Source organism: Bombina bombina, chromosome 6 (genome assembly GCF_027579735.1).
Source record: "Bombina bombina isolate aBomBom1 chromosome 6, aBomBom1.pri, whole genome shotgun sequence".
NCBI lineage: Eukaryota > Metazoa > Chordata > Amphibia > Anura > Bombinatoridae > Bombina > Bombina bombina.
In genome coordinates, this window is record NC_069504.1 from 895,829,199 (window position 1) to 895,845,810 (window position 16,612).

Below are 16,612 nucleotides of genomic sequence, written 5' to 3' on the forward strand. Positions count from 1 at the left end.
AACAAAGGGTATCCCAGAGAAGCATTTACAACAATTTGTGCCATAATTGCACAAGCTGTTTGTACATAATTTCAGTGAGAAACCAAAACTTTGTGAAAACGATTTTTTTTATTTGATCGCATTTGATGGTGAAATATACCAAAATGGGCCTAGATCAATACTTTGGGTTGTCTACTAAAAAAAATATATATACACGTCAAGGGATATTCAGTGTTCCAATGTAACTATCGCTAATTTTGGGGGGAAAATGGTTTGGAAATAGCAAAGTGCTACTTGTACTTATTGCCCTATAACTTGCAAAGAAAACAAATTACATGTAAACATTGGGTATTTCTAAACTCAGGACAAAATTTAGAAACTATTTAGCATGGGTGTTTTTTGGTGGTTGTAGATGTCTAACAGATTTTGGGGGTCAAAGTTAGAAAAAAGTGTGTTTTTTCCATTTTTTCATCATATTTTATAAAAAAATGTATAGTAAGTTATAAGATATGATGAAAATAATGGTATCTTTAGAAAGTCCATTTAATGGCGAGAAAAAACGGTATATAATATGTGTGGGTACAGTAAATGAGTAAGAGGAAAATTACAGCTAAACACAAACACAGAAGAAATGTGAAAACAGTCCTGGTCAAGAAAATTGAAAAATGGTCTGCTCCTTATGGGGTTAATGACCCAATTTATCTTTCAGAAACTTTAGATAATGCAAACTCTGCAGCAGAAGGCCTAATCCGTACCCAGTACACTTACTTGCTTTAAAAGTTAATGTTGTTTCATGAGTCAAGTAACTGAAGCATTAACGTTAAAGGAATCTTCAAAGGGAGGCTGCAGCATGCGGTGCTAAATCACAGCAGGGAACACCTACAGCTATGCTTTAACTTATTATTCACCTATCCAAGGAGAATGCATTCTCAGTTTATGTTCAGTCTTCTTTATTAAAGGGACAGTCTACAATAGAATTGTTATTTCTTTAAAAGATAGATAATCCCTTTATTACCCATTCACAGTTTTGCATAACCAACACAGTTTTGTGTAGGCACTTTTTAACTCTGTGATTACCTTTTATCTAAGCATCTTCTGACAGCCCCCTGATCACATGACTTTTTATTTATTATCTATTGACTTGCATTTAGTACTGTGTCGTGCTAACGCTTAAATAATTCCTTGGGCGTGAACACAATGTTATCTATATGGCTCACATGAACTAGCAGCCTCCTGTTGTGAAAAGCAAATAAAAAAGCATGTGATAAGAGGCTGTATATAGTGGCTTAGAAACTGGCAGAAATTTAGAGGTTTAAATGTTATAAAGTATATTAATATATCAATGTTGGTTGTGCAAAGCTGGGAAATGGGTAGTAAAGGCATTATCTATATTTTTAAACAATAAACAATTAGTGTAGACTGCCCCTTTAAATAGTGCTTTTAGCTATATAGCACTAGCCTAGTTCACCATAGAGTTTTGTCATAGATTGGCTAAAGCTACTGCACTCTAAAGCTCCCTCTACTGGTTGCCTGTATAACATTGCTACACACTCCTGAACCTACTTTAGTAGCAGAAAGGAACCACATTTCAACAAACAATACCAAGAGGTAAACTTTTGAGTACAGGTATACCCCGCTCATACAGCGGGTTATGGACCAGAGCCCCGCTGTAAAGTAAAAACCGCCTTAAAGTGAGTCAAGGCATTTTTCACTTGTTTTTCACTTGCCAGTGTGTTTAAAAGCTTAAAAACATGTTTGAAATAACATATATAGGTGGAGATCTGACACCATGCCATACAGTACTGTACAGTACTAAAGTAGGTTATGTTTTATGGTATGGTATACAGTGGCGTCACTAGGGGGGGGCGGGCCGCACCCGGGTGACACCCTCCAGGGGGTGACACCAAAAAAAAAAAAATTTTTTTTTTTTTTTTTTTACATTTTATTGAAATTCAAAGAAATACAATGTTGAGATGCATAGATTTTTTTTTATTAGAGGGGCTGGCATTTGTGAACATTGGTGGGACTGGGGAAGTTGTAGACACACAATTTTTTTGCCCCTTGAGCCAGTGCTGCAATTTCAACAAATAGTTTTCCCGGCTGCTTTTGCTTGTTTGTACTTTGCTTCTCCCCTGCCCAATTTCGCTATGAATGTTGTGGGCATGCCGTGGGGCTTGCAAAGTTGCGCTGCTAGCCTAAACCTGCCTGCCTATCTGTGCTCACTGCTCAGTGACATGTGGAGCAGTGGAGTCACTCACTGCTGTGCTGTCTCTCTAAACGGGAACTGGCAAATCATGAGGGGATGCCTGGCACCTGACCGCATGACTGTTTGACACTGTCTTTAAAGTGAAGGAGCCACGTATGATGCCCACCAGACCATTACGGTTACGGTACACTAAGTGCACACTGAACAGGTAGGAGGGCGGGCGGGGGTCTGGGGGTGGGCAGAGTGCAGATGTGATTGGCCATAAGAAGCGGTAGGCACGCGGCCCGGGGCTGTGAACTGACAGGCTTGGAACAGAGTCAGAGAGCAGAATTTTCATAGTTTGCGCCTAAACCTTTTCTTTAGTGATTTATTTTTAGAGTGCTCTGTTTATCTTTCATTTGATGCTCTGCTGAGCCAGGGAGCAGCTCTAGGCATGCGCTTTATAATTAATGCAGTGCAGTTTACATATTTTGTAAGTGTGAGTGTCTGAGTTTTTGTGTGTGTGTGTGTCTCAGTGTTTTTGTGTGTGTGTTTTTGTGTGTGTGTTTTTGTGTGTGAGTCTAAGTGTGTTTCCGAGTGTTTGTGTGTGCATCTGAGTATGTTTTTAAGTGTGTCTGAGTGTTTGTATGTGTGTGTGCCTGTGTTTTTGTGTGTGTCTGCTTTCTGGGGGGGGGGGTGACACCATAACTTACCGCACCGGGTGACACCAACCCTAGTGACGCCACTGATGGTATATGAGATGAAGGAGGCATATGAAATGCTTACCTGTACTATTCAAGGTAAGCACAAAAGGTATTATAACAATAATACAGTATATAGTACACTACATACAATATACAGTATCCGCAAGACCTATGATAAATAGGCCTCTATATCTGAAATATATTTAATGTCCATCTCTCTTTAATGTATCACATTCCATAAAGAAAAGTTTAAAAATCATGTTTCATTTGTGTTAAAGCAAACTTACCTTTAAAGGGATTAAACACCGTTTTCTTTGCAAATTAGAAGTAATAATTTAAGTTAATGCATTACTTTTATATACCCTTATTTAGATCAATCAATCTGAATTCTGCTTTCCGGCATGGTGTGAGTTTATATATATATATATATATATATATATATATATATATATACAGTACATACATAGGGCGTTTGTTTATGAACACATTTAGCTTCAGAGTATTTCTATTGTGAAACATTGCTGACATAATGATTCTGCTGCATGAGATGAAAGCTTAGTTTACAGATCACGTAAGGCCCAGCAGTTATTATGTTTGAGCATAATAAAAAAATAATCTGCAAATGATCCAGTTTATTTCTGAACATATCAACTTTACACAGGAAAATACTAAAATAATACAGTAAATGTTTACACTAAATTGCTCTCCCTTTCCCTACAGGCCTTGTCATATGATGTAGACTTTCCATATCTTTTCACTGCCCTTTGGCATTTCATATTTTGTTATCAATGGTATCGTAAAGTTCTTTAAGAGGTCTCTAAAGCCTCTCCAGCTTCACAGGCGTCTATAGTTTCCTCTGTTTCTATGTCATTCTGTTCAGTTGGTTTATTAAACTTCTCATCTTTCTGTGGTTTAGCTGAATGGATCATAGGAACTGGTGAAAGTGATGAAGCCTAAGGGACTAACTTTGCCAGATAGTAAGTTTGTCTTTAGAGATGAGTTGTGTACCCACATGTATTTCCTGTTAATTTACATTTTTACAGCTACAACTTGAACTTTTTTTGCGCCACCAAACACTGTGTTTAAGTACTACTTTTTCTTATGCATGATATACATTTTTTATGTAATTTTAAAGGGTTCTGGGACTAGGTTGTCTGAGGTTGGCGTTTGGATGCTGCATGCGCGGACATGTGCAGTCATGTGAGCAGTATACTGCATGCTGGAGGCAGTCTATGGTTTAATAGAAGACTGGACCTAAACATTGTGTGTGTGTGGGGGGGGCGGGGGGTCGGCTGCAGGAAGGACAATAGGATTTAGCTCTCAGCCAATGGTGATCCTGAAAAATTTGGGACGGCGGGGAAGTAAATAAAATCCCTTTCTGTGAACAGGTGATTTGAAAGGTTTCAAGAAAAGATATCTGAAAATTATAGCTTGATGAACAGCTTTAGGACAATATCCCCTCCCATGAGTTCTGCTTAGTGATTATACAAATAATAGCAAAAGCAATATAACTCTCTAATGATGGTGCTCTGTATTAAAGTCTAGTTGTTGCAGCTTCTAACTGTGACGAGCAGCTATGAATACAAAATGTGAAATGCCATGGGACGGTTTTGTTCTAAAGGGCTAGATTACGGGTGGAATGCAACATAGTGTTCCACTTCCCACTCGAGCAATAACATCGCTAGAAGGAAGCTTTTTGTGTTTGTTGTCTTGCACTGGTATTATGAGTTGAAGCTAAAAGTGCATGAGCGAAAACCTGACGTGTGCAAAAAGTTACTTCCAGAGACTTCAATGGAGTGCAAAAACTGAAGAAGAAGAAAAAAACACTGATACTCGCAAGCTAACTTGTTTATTTAAGTGCGCTCAACCCAACATGAATTATGAATATTTCATATTCCAATGTTCTTTACATAGAAGAATATGTCCTATTTATTCTTAAATAAATATTTCTATATAAATATCTTATGGTTTTTTTTTTGGTAAAATATATATCTATACCTCTATATATATATTTAAATATATATGTACACACATACATACATACATGCATACTTATACATATTTAGACGTGTTTGTATGCAGATATATGTTAAATCTCTTTGCATGCCTTTTTTTTACTTAAGCACCTACGACCTCATATCTTTGAACCCTTATAACTTTTTATTGCAATTTTGTATTTAATTATTTTTATCAGACATTGTTAATTTGAGTTTAACTGTACTTTTAAATGTATTTATGTGTTTTTATGCTACCTTTTAGTCTCACGTAACAGTTAACCAAAGCTCTAAAGTCGTGCTAACCCGATGCACATTTAATTCCCAAAAGAGCCTCAAAATACCCCTTATTGCTTGCACGCTACAGTTAGTTCACCACTCAGACTGAGGAGGAAGCATGTAGGTGCAGGCAAATATAAGTTTACTGACTGGAACAGCAGAACTACTATGGGAAGCTGTCAAATCTGAGACAGAGAGAAAAAAATATATAAAAATAAACCTTACCTTAATGTGTGAAGTATCAGCATGATACTATACATCATCCACATCAGCACATGTCACTTCTCTGCTAGGTACAAGTTCCCTCTCACCCTGCACTAGACGATGCTGAATGGGGGAGGGGCGTGTGAGCACTCACTTATTCTTTCCACTGACACCTTTCTACAAAGCACTGTTCCCTTAACAAACTTCAGTTAGTTGATCTGAGGGCCACAGCAGAAAGAGCAGGGCTAAGAGAACAAGTAGACTGGAGGCTGTTTGTCCAAGGCTGCAGGGATACAGTGTAAGACGAGTCACAGTGCACACCCTCAAGACTGAAGAGAGCAGTGTCTGCAGCTGCACAGATGTCCAAATTCTCACGTGCCTGCCGCTCTAGCTTTCTGCTGCAAGCGCCTACAGTCAGCTCTACCCTTAACAATCCCCACCACCAGAGCAGTTACCTGGTAACAGTGGTAACCCCAGCAGGACCTTTTTTGATGCAGTGGGATTGGCTGGGTTCCAAGCTTGGCATGTCACATGACACCGGCACGGTCTGGCACAGTTTCTCACAAATAAATATAAGCAGAGAACTTTTGACTTTGACAGTATTACGACTGACTGTGTGTATCCTCCATGTCACATGACATCAGCATTCTGGCATGGACCAAGGACTCTTGGGCCCCACGACAAAGACTGGGCCCTGGGCAGCTGCCCCTTTTGCCCTGTGTTAAAGTCAGTCCTGAGAATCACATTCAAAAGCATCAGCTTGATTGATTAGATGATCCATAGCTGATCTTGTTCTCACCAAATGTCAGGATTCCCCCTTACAGGTCAAACACACCTTAGTATACTGCACAGTGCACACATACTTTGTATTTTTAATATTGGCCCCAGTACAGATTACTAGAGCCTTTTCCACTTTCATTGAAAATAAAAAAACACCCCATCTAAATGAATTCTGTGAGATGCCATTTAGTTGTCGTTTATTTAACGTGTGCTATTTGTTATGCCAAGTGTGGTTATATTATTATGTATGCTTTTAAGTATGTGTGTGTAAGAGGGAATGTGTGTATATGTAGTATTTGTATATGTACATGTATATGATTATATAGAGTATGTACATAAATTTGTGTGTGCCCTGTAGTGTGTGTTTGTGTGTACATGTATATGTGTATGCTTTGTAGTATGTGTTGTGTGTACATGTATATGTGTATGCTCTGGAGAGTGTGTGTTTGTGCGTACATGTGTATGCTCTGGAGAGTGTATGTTTGTGTGTACATGTATATGTGTATGCTCTGGAGAGTGTGTGTACATGTGTATGCTCTGGAGAGTGTGTGTTTGTGTGTGTATGTGTATGCTCCGTAGTATGTGTTGTGTGTACATGTATATGTGTATGCTCTGGAGAGTGTGTGTTTGTGTGTACATGTATATGTGTATGCTCTGGAGAGTGTATGTTTGTGTGTACATGTATATGTGTATGCTCTGGAGAGTGTGTGTGTGTACATGTATATGTGTATGCTCTGGAGAGTGTGTGTGTGTGTACATGTATATGTGTATGCTCTGGAGTGTGTGTGTGTGTGTGTACATGTATATGTGTATGTTCTGGAGATTGTGTGTTTGTGTGTACATGTATATGCTCTGTAGTGTGTCTTTGTGTGTACATGTATATGTGTATGCTCTGTAGAGTGTGTGTTTGTGTGTACATGTATATGCTCTGTAGTGTGTCTTTGTGTGTACATGTATATGTGTATGCTCTGTAGTGTGTGTTTGTGTGTACATGTGTATGTGTATGCTCTGTAGTGTGTGTTTGTGTGTACATGTATATGTGTATGCTCTGTAGTGTGTGTTTGTGTGTACATGTATATGTGTATGCTCTGTAGAGTGTGTGTTTGTGTGCACATGTGCATGCTCTGGACAGTGTGTGTTTGTGTGCACATGTGCATGCTCTGGACAGTGTGTGTTTGTGTGCACATGTATATGCTCTGTAGTGTGAGTTAATCATTTAAAAAACGATTAAAAATAATAATAAAAATGTTTTAAAATAAATTGATTTACTTGTTTTTGGGGATGTTGGGGTGGAGAGCGAAATTGCATGGGGGGGGGCAAGAAAATGTTTGCCCATGGTCCATTCAATATTAAAAACGGCCCTGCGTGACACACTTTATAAGATATTAATTACAACAGGTCTTACATCAATATCCTGACAGAAGCTGGATTGCGCCCCATACTGTAGTCGGCACTGGTGCCCTAAGTCATATAGCACACCAGGGGGCACAGAGGGGAAGTTCAGGAGTTCCTTACTTGGAGGGTCATCTAGACAAAGCCCCCATCCGCGGCTGTAAGAAAAGAAAAGAAAGCTATATCACCTCTAAGGAATATGACCATGAAGAAAACAGGAGCACAAGGGGACAAGACAATACACCCACACACTGAATGTGAGGTCTGATATATTACATAGTAATCTATCACAGTTATATTGCAAAGCTATATGTCACTGGGAAGAGACAGGAAGTGGATGATCCCCCTGTTTTTGTTTGAAAACATTAGAGGAAGTTTGTGGGGGCAGAATGTGGAGGATGCAAGTGTGTGGCCAGCACAAGGGAGCACGGGCTCCACACAGAGATTTATATTTGTGTAAATAAAGTCAGATAAAATTAGCAAAACCTTGGCTGAGATTCAGCAGGAAAAAGAAAAAGAATCCTATTCAACACACAGCGTCTTTTCCCCCTTTTATGAAGCTGAATTATTCTAGAGCTAAAAGAAAATAGATTCAGTAACGTCAGCGTTATGAGAGGCAGATGGTTTGCCGATCTAAAGAAGTCTGCTGGGAATAGAGCAGAGAATCCTACATAATAACGAGTGATCTACCTAAACTCACAGTGAGTGCTAAATGTATCCATTCATCACTTTTGTTTATGTTTAACGAGGCATAAACCTGCAAAAAGAAAATGCTCTGTTAGTGCATTTTATTATTGCACTTTTGTTTGCATATAACCATGTGTTTAACTCTCGTAAAACACACAGTTACCCTCAGCTCCAGGGCAGCAATACTGGGACCTACCTAAACACATCTGTAGAGCAAATGACAAGAGGCATGTGTGCAGCACCAGTCACCAGCTAGGTCCCAGCAGTGTATTGCTGCTCCTGGTACCATCTAGGTATGCTTTTCAATAAACTATACCAAGAGAATGAAGTTAATCTAATAATAAAATAAAATTTCATGCTCTTAAACATTTCATTTTAAATTTATTTTTATTTTCATTTAAATTATTACTATTTAAAGGGTTGTCCACAATGTGACCTTCCAGTGTTTTCTGTCTGGCCCCCCATTCAACCATATTATTCCTGCTCTCAATATGTTAATACAATGGGGCCAATTTACCAAGCCCCGTCGTATGCATCTGTTTCCGCGCGAACCTTCAGGCTCGCCGGAAACAGGAGTTAAGAAGCAGCAGTCTTAAGACCGATGCTCCTTAACTCGTCCGCCACCTATGAAACGGCAGACAGCAATGAGCCCGATCGGATACGATCGGGTTGATTGACACCCCCTGCTAGCAGCCGATTGTACAATGTGCTTGTGCAATGATACATGCGGCATTTATCGATGTGAGGCGGACATGATCCACTACAGTGGATCATGTCCGCCCGCACATTAGTAAATTGGCCCCCTTGTGTATGTTTTGGCAAAAGATTTGGTCTCTTATATATGAAAGAGTTTGATACCACTGATCTATTAGTGATTACTGGTGGACATGGAGTTATATGGCGTAGATTTTAGGCCTCATATGTACCAAATACATACAAGCAGATAAATTAAAGGGACATGAAACTCAAAACTTTTCTTTCATGATTCAGATAGAGCATGCGTCTGTAAATAACTTTCCAATTTACTTATATAAATTTTGCTTCATCCTCTTGGTATCCTTCCTTGGAGGAGCAGCAATGCACTACTGGGACATAGCTTAACGCATTGGTAAGCCAATCACAAGAGGCTTATATGTGCAGCTACCAATCAGCAGCGAGCTCCCAGCTCCTGAGATTACCTAGGTCTACTTTTTAGCAAAGGATATCAAAAGAACTAAGCAAATTAGATAATAGAAGTAAATTGGAAAGTTTTTTTTAAAATTGAATGTGTTATCTGAATCACAAAAGAAAAAAATTGTGTTTCATGTCCCTTTAATAGAGAATTATTATGTTGTATATAGGGAATATGCCTGTTCACTACATCCTGTCAGGGATTTTTAATTATGAAAGAGTTAAAGGTCAGGAATTTCCCACACAGCATTTTAGGCAATGAAGCACAGTTCTGTTAACATCTAACTTGACCATATATTATTATTTTTTTTAACAAATTCAAATTGATTTATGTTTTTTTTTTTTTCAGTTTAACCTGCAAACACATGAAAAGTAACTGAGCCAGCGACATGGAAATAGAACAATATTTGTTGCATAGAGAGCAAAAACAGCTTTTCTTGGACATGTCAAGAAAGTGTTTTGACAGAAGAAGCTGTTGTGATAAAGATATTGAAACAATTTTGTTGGAGCAGTAATGACAGCTGTGCTTGAGAATGGGAGAGAGCTCTCTGTATAAAAACAAGAAAGATGTGGAAATCTGAAAACATCCTGGTTTAGGAGTTATTTTAAACCCCCAGTTATGTATTCAATACAATTATATTTTATTTGCAAAGAATATTACACTTGTTGTAAAAGTCAAATTTGAAATGTACAGCACTGTATTATTACATTTTAATGTAAGCATTTTTGAAATAAATATTTATTTCCAAAAAATATTTCTACTTAAAGGGGCACAGACCCGCACTTTTTCTTTTATGATTCAGATAGAGCATGCAATTTTAAGAAACTTTCTAATTTACTCCTATGAAAAAAAAATATTCGTTCTCTTGCTATCTTTATTTGAAAAATCTGGAATGTAAGCCTAGGAGCCGGCCCATTTTTGTTCAGCACCTGGGTAGCGCTTGCTGATTGGTGGCTACATTTAGAATGAAGACAAATTTATAATAGGAGTAATTAAGAAAAAAATGCATGCTCTATCTGAATCATGAAAAAAAGGGTTTTATGTCCCTTTAACTTAGCACAATAATCAAGGACAAAAATACACATAAGAAAAATGATCTTTGTCTTTCTTGAGAAAATCAGACAACAATGGAAGTCTGTGCCCTGCTACTCAACTCTGGACATTTATAAGATAATTAGTATAATTATCACTTATTTGTAGAACACTGCCTAAATGATGTAGCACTGAGTAAGGAGACACAATGACATTCAGGCATGGTAAAAATTAGATGTGGAATAGCTTATCATGTGCACAATAGTTGTTTAGGGTGAAGGAAAGAATTGAGAGGATAGGTGGTAAGCCTCACTAAATAGGTGGGTGTTTAAAGGGACACTCAAGTCAATTACATTTTTGTGATTTAGATAGAACATGCAATTTTAAAAAAACTTTCCAATTTTCTTCTATTAACAAAATATGCACAGTCTTTTTATATTTACACTTTTTGAGTCACCAGCTCCTACTGAGCATGTGAAAGAATTCATAGACTATTGGTATATGCATTTGTGATTGGCTGATGGCTGTCACATGATACAGGAGGATTGAAAATAGACATAACTTTGTCAGAAAAAAAATCTACTACTCATTTGAAGTTCAGACTAAGTGCTATTGCATTGTAATTGTATCATGCATTTGTTGATTATGCAAATCTACTGTATTTACTGGTCCTTTAAAAGAGTACTAAAATGTGGGATGGTGCAGATTTGTGGAGAGTTCAAGAGAGTAGGAGTGGCATCGGGGATAGTCAGGAGAGGGGAGTAGTAATGATGGGAACAGATAGGTATACAACAGAGATTGACCAAAAATGGTGGCATGAGACAAGTATGGAAATATAGTTGTATGTCAGGCTGTTGAAAGCTATAAAGGTTAGGATCAATCATTTTAATGTAATTTTAAAGCTTATGGAGAGACAGTGTAGGGGCTGTCAGTCTGAGGAACCTGAAGTATGTCAGTGACTTTAGGTAGATAAAAGAAGCGGAGGCATTCTGGATAGATTGGAGAGGGAAATGTGAAGTTGGTAAAGCCCCTTAGGAGTAGGTTGTAGGAGTTAATAACACAAGACAATATAAGATTCTGAAAACTGATCACCTCCGATGCCTTAAATCCCCAAAAGGAAATTGTGTTCATTCATTTGTACAGTGGGAGAAACAGGGAACATCCACATAAGGAGACAAAACAGTAAATCAAAAGCTACATTTTTGTGAAAGAGTGAAATTATCAGAAAAGTATTCAAATGTGCAGATAATCCTGATGCTCTTGGTAGATCACCAGACATGTAAATATAAGCTGCCTTTCAAATGTATGGGTTGTTCAACACCTCTGCAGGAACCATCACCGCTTGCTATATATTAGCGCCCTGACACACTTTATCTCTCTCTTTTTGTAGCAAACTTCTCAGCTTTACATTGCACCAGGGGCGTATTTAGGTTTTATGCTGCCCTAGGCACTCAAAAAAGGGTCTACCTGGCAAATCTGTGGGTGTTGACACCTTTAAGTGCTAGCCCCCCATAGACAGATAAAACCCCAAAACTTAATTAAAACTAGTGACAATGGTTATTTTGGGCTTTTGTTTATCTCAACACTTGTGGTTTAGCAACATTCACTGGTAAGACCATGAGGTAATGCTAAATAAATAACATATAAAGAAAGACCTAGTCTATTTTCTGATGTACATAAAGAAGCTATAATTTGGTGACACAATGTGACATAAATATAAAAACTTACTCAAGGAATCGGGTGATGTAATCTCGACTACAGTGGGACCAAGTCAGAGGTGATGTATCATACAGCATTTGTGGGGACATGATATGGGGCCTCTTCCCTTGTGGTTCACAGTCATTCCCGCTGCCGTCATGCTGTACCCCAAAACTAGAAAAAAAGAACTTGATAGTGAGCAGTATGAGAACAATCATCAGATAGTTCTGAATAATAAACTGAGTATTATACCTGTGTCCCAATTCATGAGTGACAGTGAATGCAGTGGGCAGGCCAGTATCCTCATTAATATTGCAGCTGCGGTGTGGCTGGCACATGCCTGACACATGAGATAGGCCAAGAGTCTCACAAGGACGGTTCATAGCAGCACAGAGGTCTTTCCTGTAATAAATAGGAACTTTTAATAAATGTACTTAGACTTGTGTTATATGTTTGGCATATGTGTGTAATCCATTCATGTGTGGTTATAAGCATTTGCTTTGTGAACCTCTGTTGACAGATAGTAGGTAACCCAATGCTATGTAGTCTGTTAATATTGTCCTTAGCACACAGATTTGTGGAGGATGATATGGATTGAAAGCAGATTTTGCAATCACCTGGTCAGCAGCACAGCAACATCATGGTGCAGAGGTTGATTCTCCCCCTTCATATTGACACCTTTTTGCCACTTACAGAAGCTGCGCAGAGTGTTGTCAGCATGATGCGTAATCTTTAAATCCTCCTATTAGGCCAATCAAAGGTGGAACAAATAAAGATTCTATATCAACATCTGCTTAGTAATATGAAACTTCTAACATATCTCCCATACATTTTTTGTTACAAATAAAATATAAATACATAAGATTTGCCGTACTCATCCATTTTATCGTTCAAAATGTTTAATCTTAGCAACTTTTATGGGAGTTCTAAAAAAATACACTTTCTTTTTTCTCTGGCCCATAAATGCTGGTGCAATCATCAAAACAATGACCCTGCAACATGGTACACAGCAATTGCTTGACTGGTGCAGGATCTCCTTTATATCTATCTGTAGCTGGTAACAGCAAAGTAGATATGATAAAAGTCTCCCATATTTTTATTTCCATTAAATTCCTCTTTTTTGTATTTTAACATTTTTTTCTCTTTCATATAAACTTTCTCTTTTTCTCAACATCACAAATTTATCGCTCTTTTTTTTTTTTTTTTTTTTTTTACTACTTTAAACTGTATTCCAATATTTCCATATTACCTCTTCACTCTCCAAAAGTATCAGGCGTACAATAACAATATTTATTCGGTTTCCAATGCTGGCATCGTGAAAAAGTCCAGCCACCTGGGGGGACAATTATCATTTGTAAGAAAGGTAGTAACAGATTATTGTTTTTATAGTTTAAAGTAATATGAAACCCAAAAATTGCATTTTGTAATTCAGACAGAGTTTACCATTTTAATAAAGATTTCCAATTTACTTCTATTATCAAATTTGCTTCATTCCCATAATATTCTTTGTTGAAAAGATAGGTAGGTAGGTGTCTGGAGCAATACATAACAGGAAATAGTGCTGCCATATAGTGTTCCAGAAATGGGCAGGCTCCTAGGCATACGTCCCTGCTTTTCAACAAAAGATACCAAGAGAAAAACTGATAATAGCATGCTGTATTTGAATCATGAAAGAAACATTTTGGGTTTTATGTTCCTTTTATGATGTACAGAATTTATATCATAACAGTGAATTAATTGCCGTAATTTAAATGCATGATGTTATAACTCTTAATTAAAGGGACACTCAAGTCAAAATTAAACTTTCATTATTCCGATAGAGCGTGTAATTTTAAACAACTTTCCAATTTTCTTCCATTAAAAAAAGTACACAGTCTTTTTATATTTAAGTTTTTGAGTCACCAGCTCCTACTGAGCATGTGCAAGAATTCACAGAATAAGCGTATATGCATTTGTGATTGATTGGCTGATGGCTATAACATGGTATGTGTATGCATTTGTGATTGGCTGAAGGCTGTCACATGGTACAGGGGGAGTGGAAATAGACATAACTTTTAAAATTGTAAGAAAAAAATCTACTATTCATTTGAAGTTCAGACTAAGAGCTATTGCATTGTCTTATTATCTTGCATTTGTTGATTATGCAAATCTACTGTGTTGACTGGTCCTTTAACTCTTATAACTCCTTTAATTTACAGAGTTTAACTGAAATGTGAGTGTGATAAAATGTTTGTCAAGAAACACTAATTAGGTACCTACAAGATGAAAATACAAAATATACACAATATAATAGCTAATGTCTTTCATTCAAAAGTAAATGCTTAAAATATGTTTTATAGTTTATCTGCTTGAAAATAAGAAACATAGACATATGTGGGAGGAGCTAAAATATTTTGCACTTATAGAAAAGTCTAAGTTGAATTTAAAAAAATAATTAAAATTGAAGATTGAAGAGTTAAAGGCTATTTGCCCTCTCTAATTTTTTTTTTGGTCAGTGTAACTATTAACCTTAAAGGGACAGTATAGTCAAAATTACACTTTCATTATTTGGATAGAGAATCCAATTTTAAACTTAACAATTTACTTACATTTTCTAAATTGCTTTGTGTTTTTCATATCAATTGTTGAAAAGTATACCCAGGTAGGCAAAGGCACTACTAGGAACTAGCTGCTTATTATTGGCTGCATATATATGCTTCTTGTCATTGGCTTACCCAATGTCTTCTGATAGAAGTAAATTGGAAATTTGTTAAAAATTCAATGCTTTATCCAATCAATTTAAAGGGAGAGTTTACTCAAAAATTATCCACTTTACCTGCTGGAGCGTATTAAATTGTTTACAAGTATTTCCATTACCCTTATATTGGCATTTGAAATAGTTGATTTAGCCTGTAGTATCCCCACCCATCCTGAAAGTTTTTGGTCTCAAGGCCAAGCTGTGTTAACACAGCCAATAGAGGAAATTACACTCCCAGTGGGGTATAGAAGAGATAAGGTAATAAAATGTTAATTTTCCATTGTTCTCTTCAAGTATTGGTTTATGGACAGATATACGATAAAGAACCAGGTATATGTACACAATGTGATAAAGTAATGAGATCTGAGTATACCTACAAGCTCAACCCATTTTATACAAGCTCAACCAATTATATTAGGCTGTGGCTTCAAAACACAAAATAAGCTAATTCATATACACAAATCAGCCTTAAAAGGCAAATCTCATACATTTTATACTCTGCAGCTGGTAAAAAAAGAATTGGAAACACATTAAGGAAAAAACAATTTTATAGTATACTGTCCCTTTAAGTTTTATTTTTACTTTACTGTCCCTTAAATAAGCTTGTGATATTGCAAATGGATTACTATACATATACTATAATTAACTGGTGTATTACCTTAAATGGTAACATAACAATAAAAAAATGCAGTATATCAAATATTTTTATTTATTTTTAAACAAATTAATTTGTATTAAGTGAAATGCTTAAAGGGACATAATACTCATATGCTAAATCACTTGAAACTGATGCAGGAGAAATGTAAAAAGCTGACAGGAAAATATCACCTGAGCATCTCTATGTAAAAAAGGAAGATATTTTACCTCACAATCTCCTCAGCTCAGTAGAATAAGTTCTGTGTAAAAAGTTATATGCAGGTAAAAAAATGAAAAAAAATGAAGAAATGAACAGCAGCCAATCAGCATCAGCAGTGCTGAGGTCATGAACTCTTACTGTGATCTCATGAGATTTGACTTAACTCTCATGAGATTTCATAGTAAGCTTCCTTTACCTGATTGGTGAAATAATATGAGAGTGCACGATGCTCATCCCTTCAGATGTCCCATGACAGACACACTAAAATGCTGCTTAGAAATCCTTTACAATGGGAGGTGGCTACTGAGGAACTTTTGAGGTGAAATATCTTTCTTTTTTACATAGAGATGTTCAGGTGATATTTTCTAATCAGCTTTTTACAGCTATGCTGCATCACTTTCAAGTGTTTAAACATTTGGGTATTATGGCCCTTTAACATTTTTCTTGATTTACTATGACAAAAAAATACCTTTGTTATTTCATGCAGCCTATTCACTAATGGGGAGACAAAATGGACTTTAGTGTCAAGATTGCTTGGAACAAAGGTATTTGAGAGACTAGAGAGAGACTTATCACTTTAATAAATCTAGTAGACAAGATCTGATTCATGTGATTAAAGGGACACTCAAGTCAAAATTAAACTTTCCTGATTCAGATAGAACATGCAATATTAAACAACTTTCCAATTAACTTCCATTAACAAAATGTGCAGCCTTTTTATATTTACACTTTTTGTGTCACCAACTCCTACTGAGCATGTGCAAGAATTCACAGAATATACGTATGTGCATCTGTGATTGGCTGATGGCTGTCACATGGTACAGGGGGAGTGGAAATAGCCATAACTAGAATTTGTCAGAAAAAAATCTACTACTCATTTGAAGTGTTATTGCCTTGTCTTTTTATATCAGGCA

General features: G+C 36.9%; 1 protein-coding gene across 2 annotated transcripts in view; it reads right to left on the reverse strand.

Annotated features, from left to right (window-relative positions):
- Positions 1 to 16,612, reverse strand: part of ADAMTS7 (ADAM metallopeptidase with thrombospondin type 1 motif 7) — a 163,544-nt gene that overhangs the window by 118,678 nt on the left and 28,254 nt on the right. For both annotated transcript variants that reach the window (XM_053718476.1, XM_053718475.1), the window contains exons 5-9: positions 13,355 to 13,438; positions 12,723 to 12,847; positions 12,358 to 12,507; positions 12,136 to 12,279; positions 7,531 to 7,675 (exon numbers count right to left, since the gene is read on the reverse strand). In XM_053718476.1, the coding sequence (XP_053574451.1) occupies positions 7,531 to 7,675; positions 12,136 to 12,279; positions 12,358 to 12,507; positions 12,723 to 12,847; positions 13,355 to 13,438 (648 nt within the window). The remainder of the gene's footprint in view (positions 1 to 7,530; positions 7,676 to 12,135; positions 12,280 to 12,357; positions 12,508 to 12,722; positions 12,848 to 13,354; positions 13,439 to 16,612) is intronic.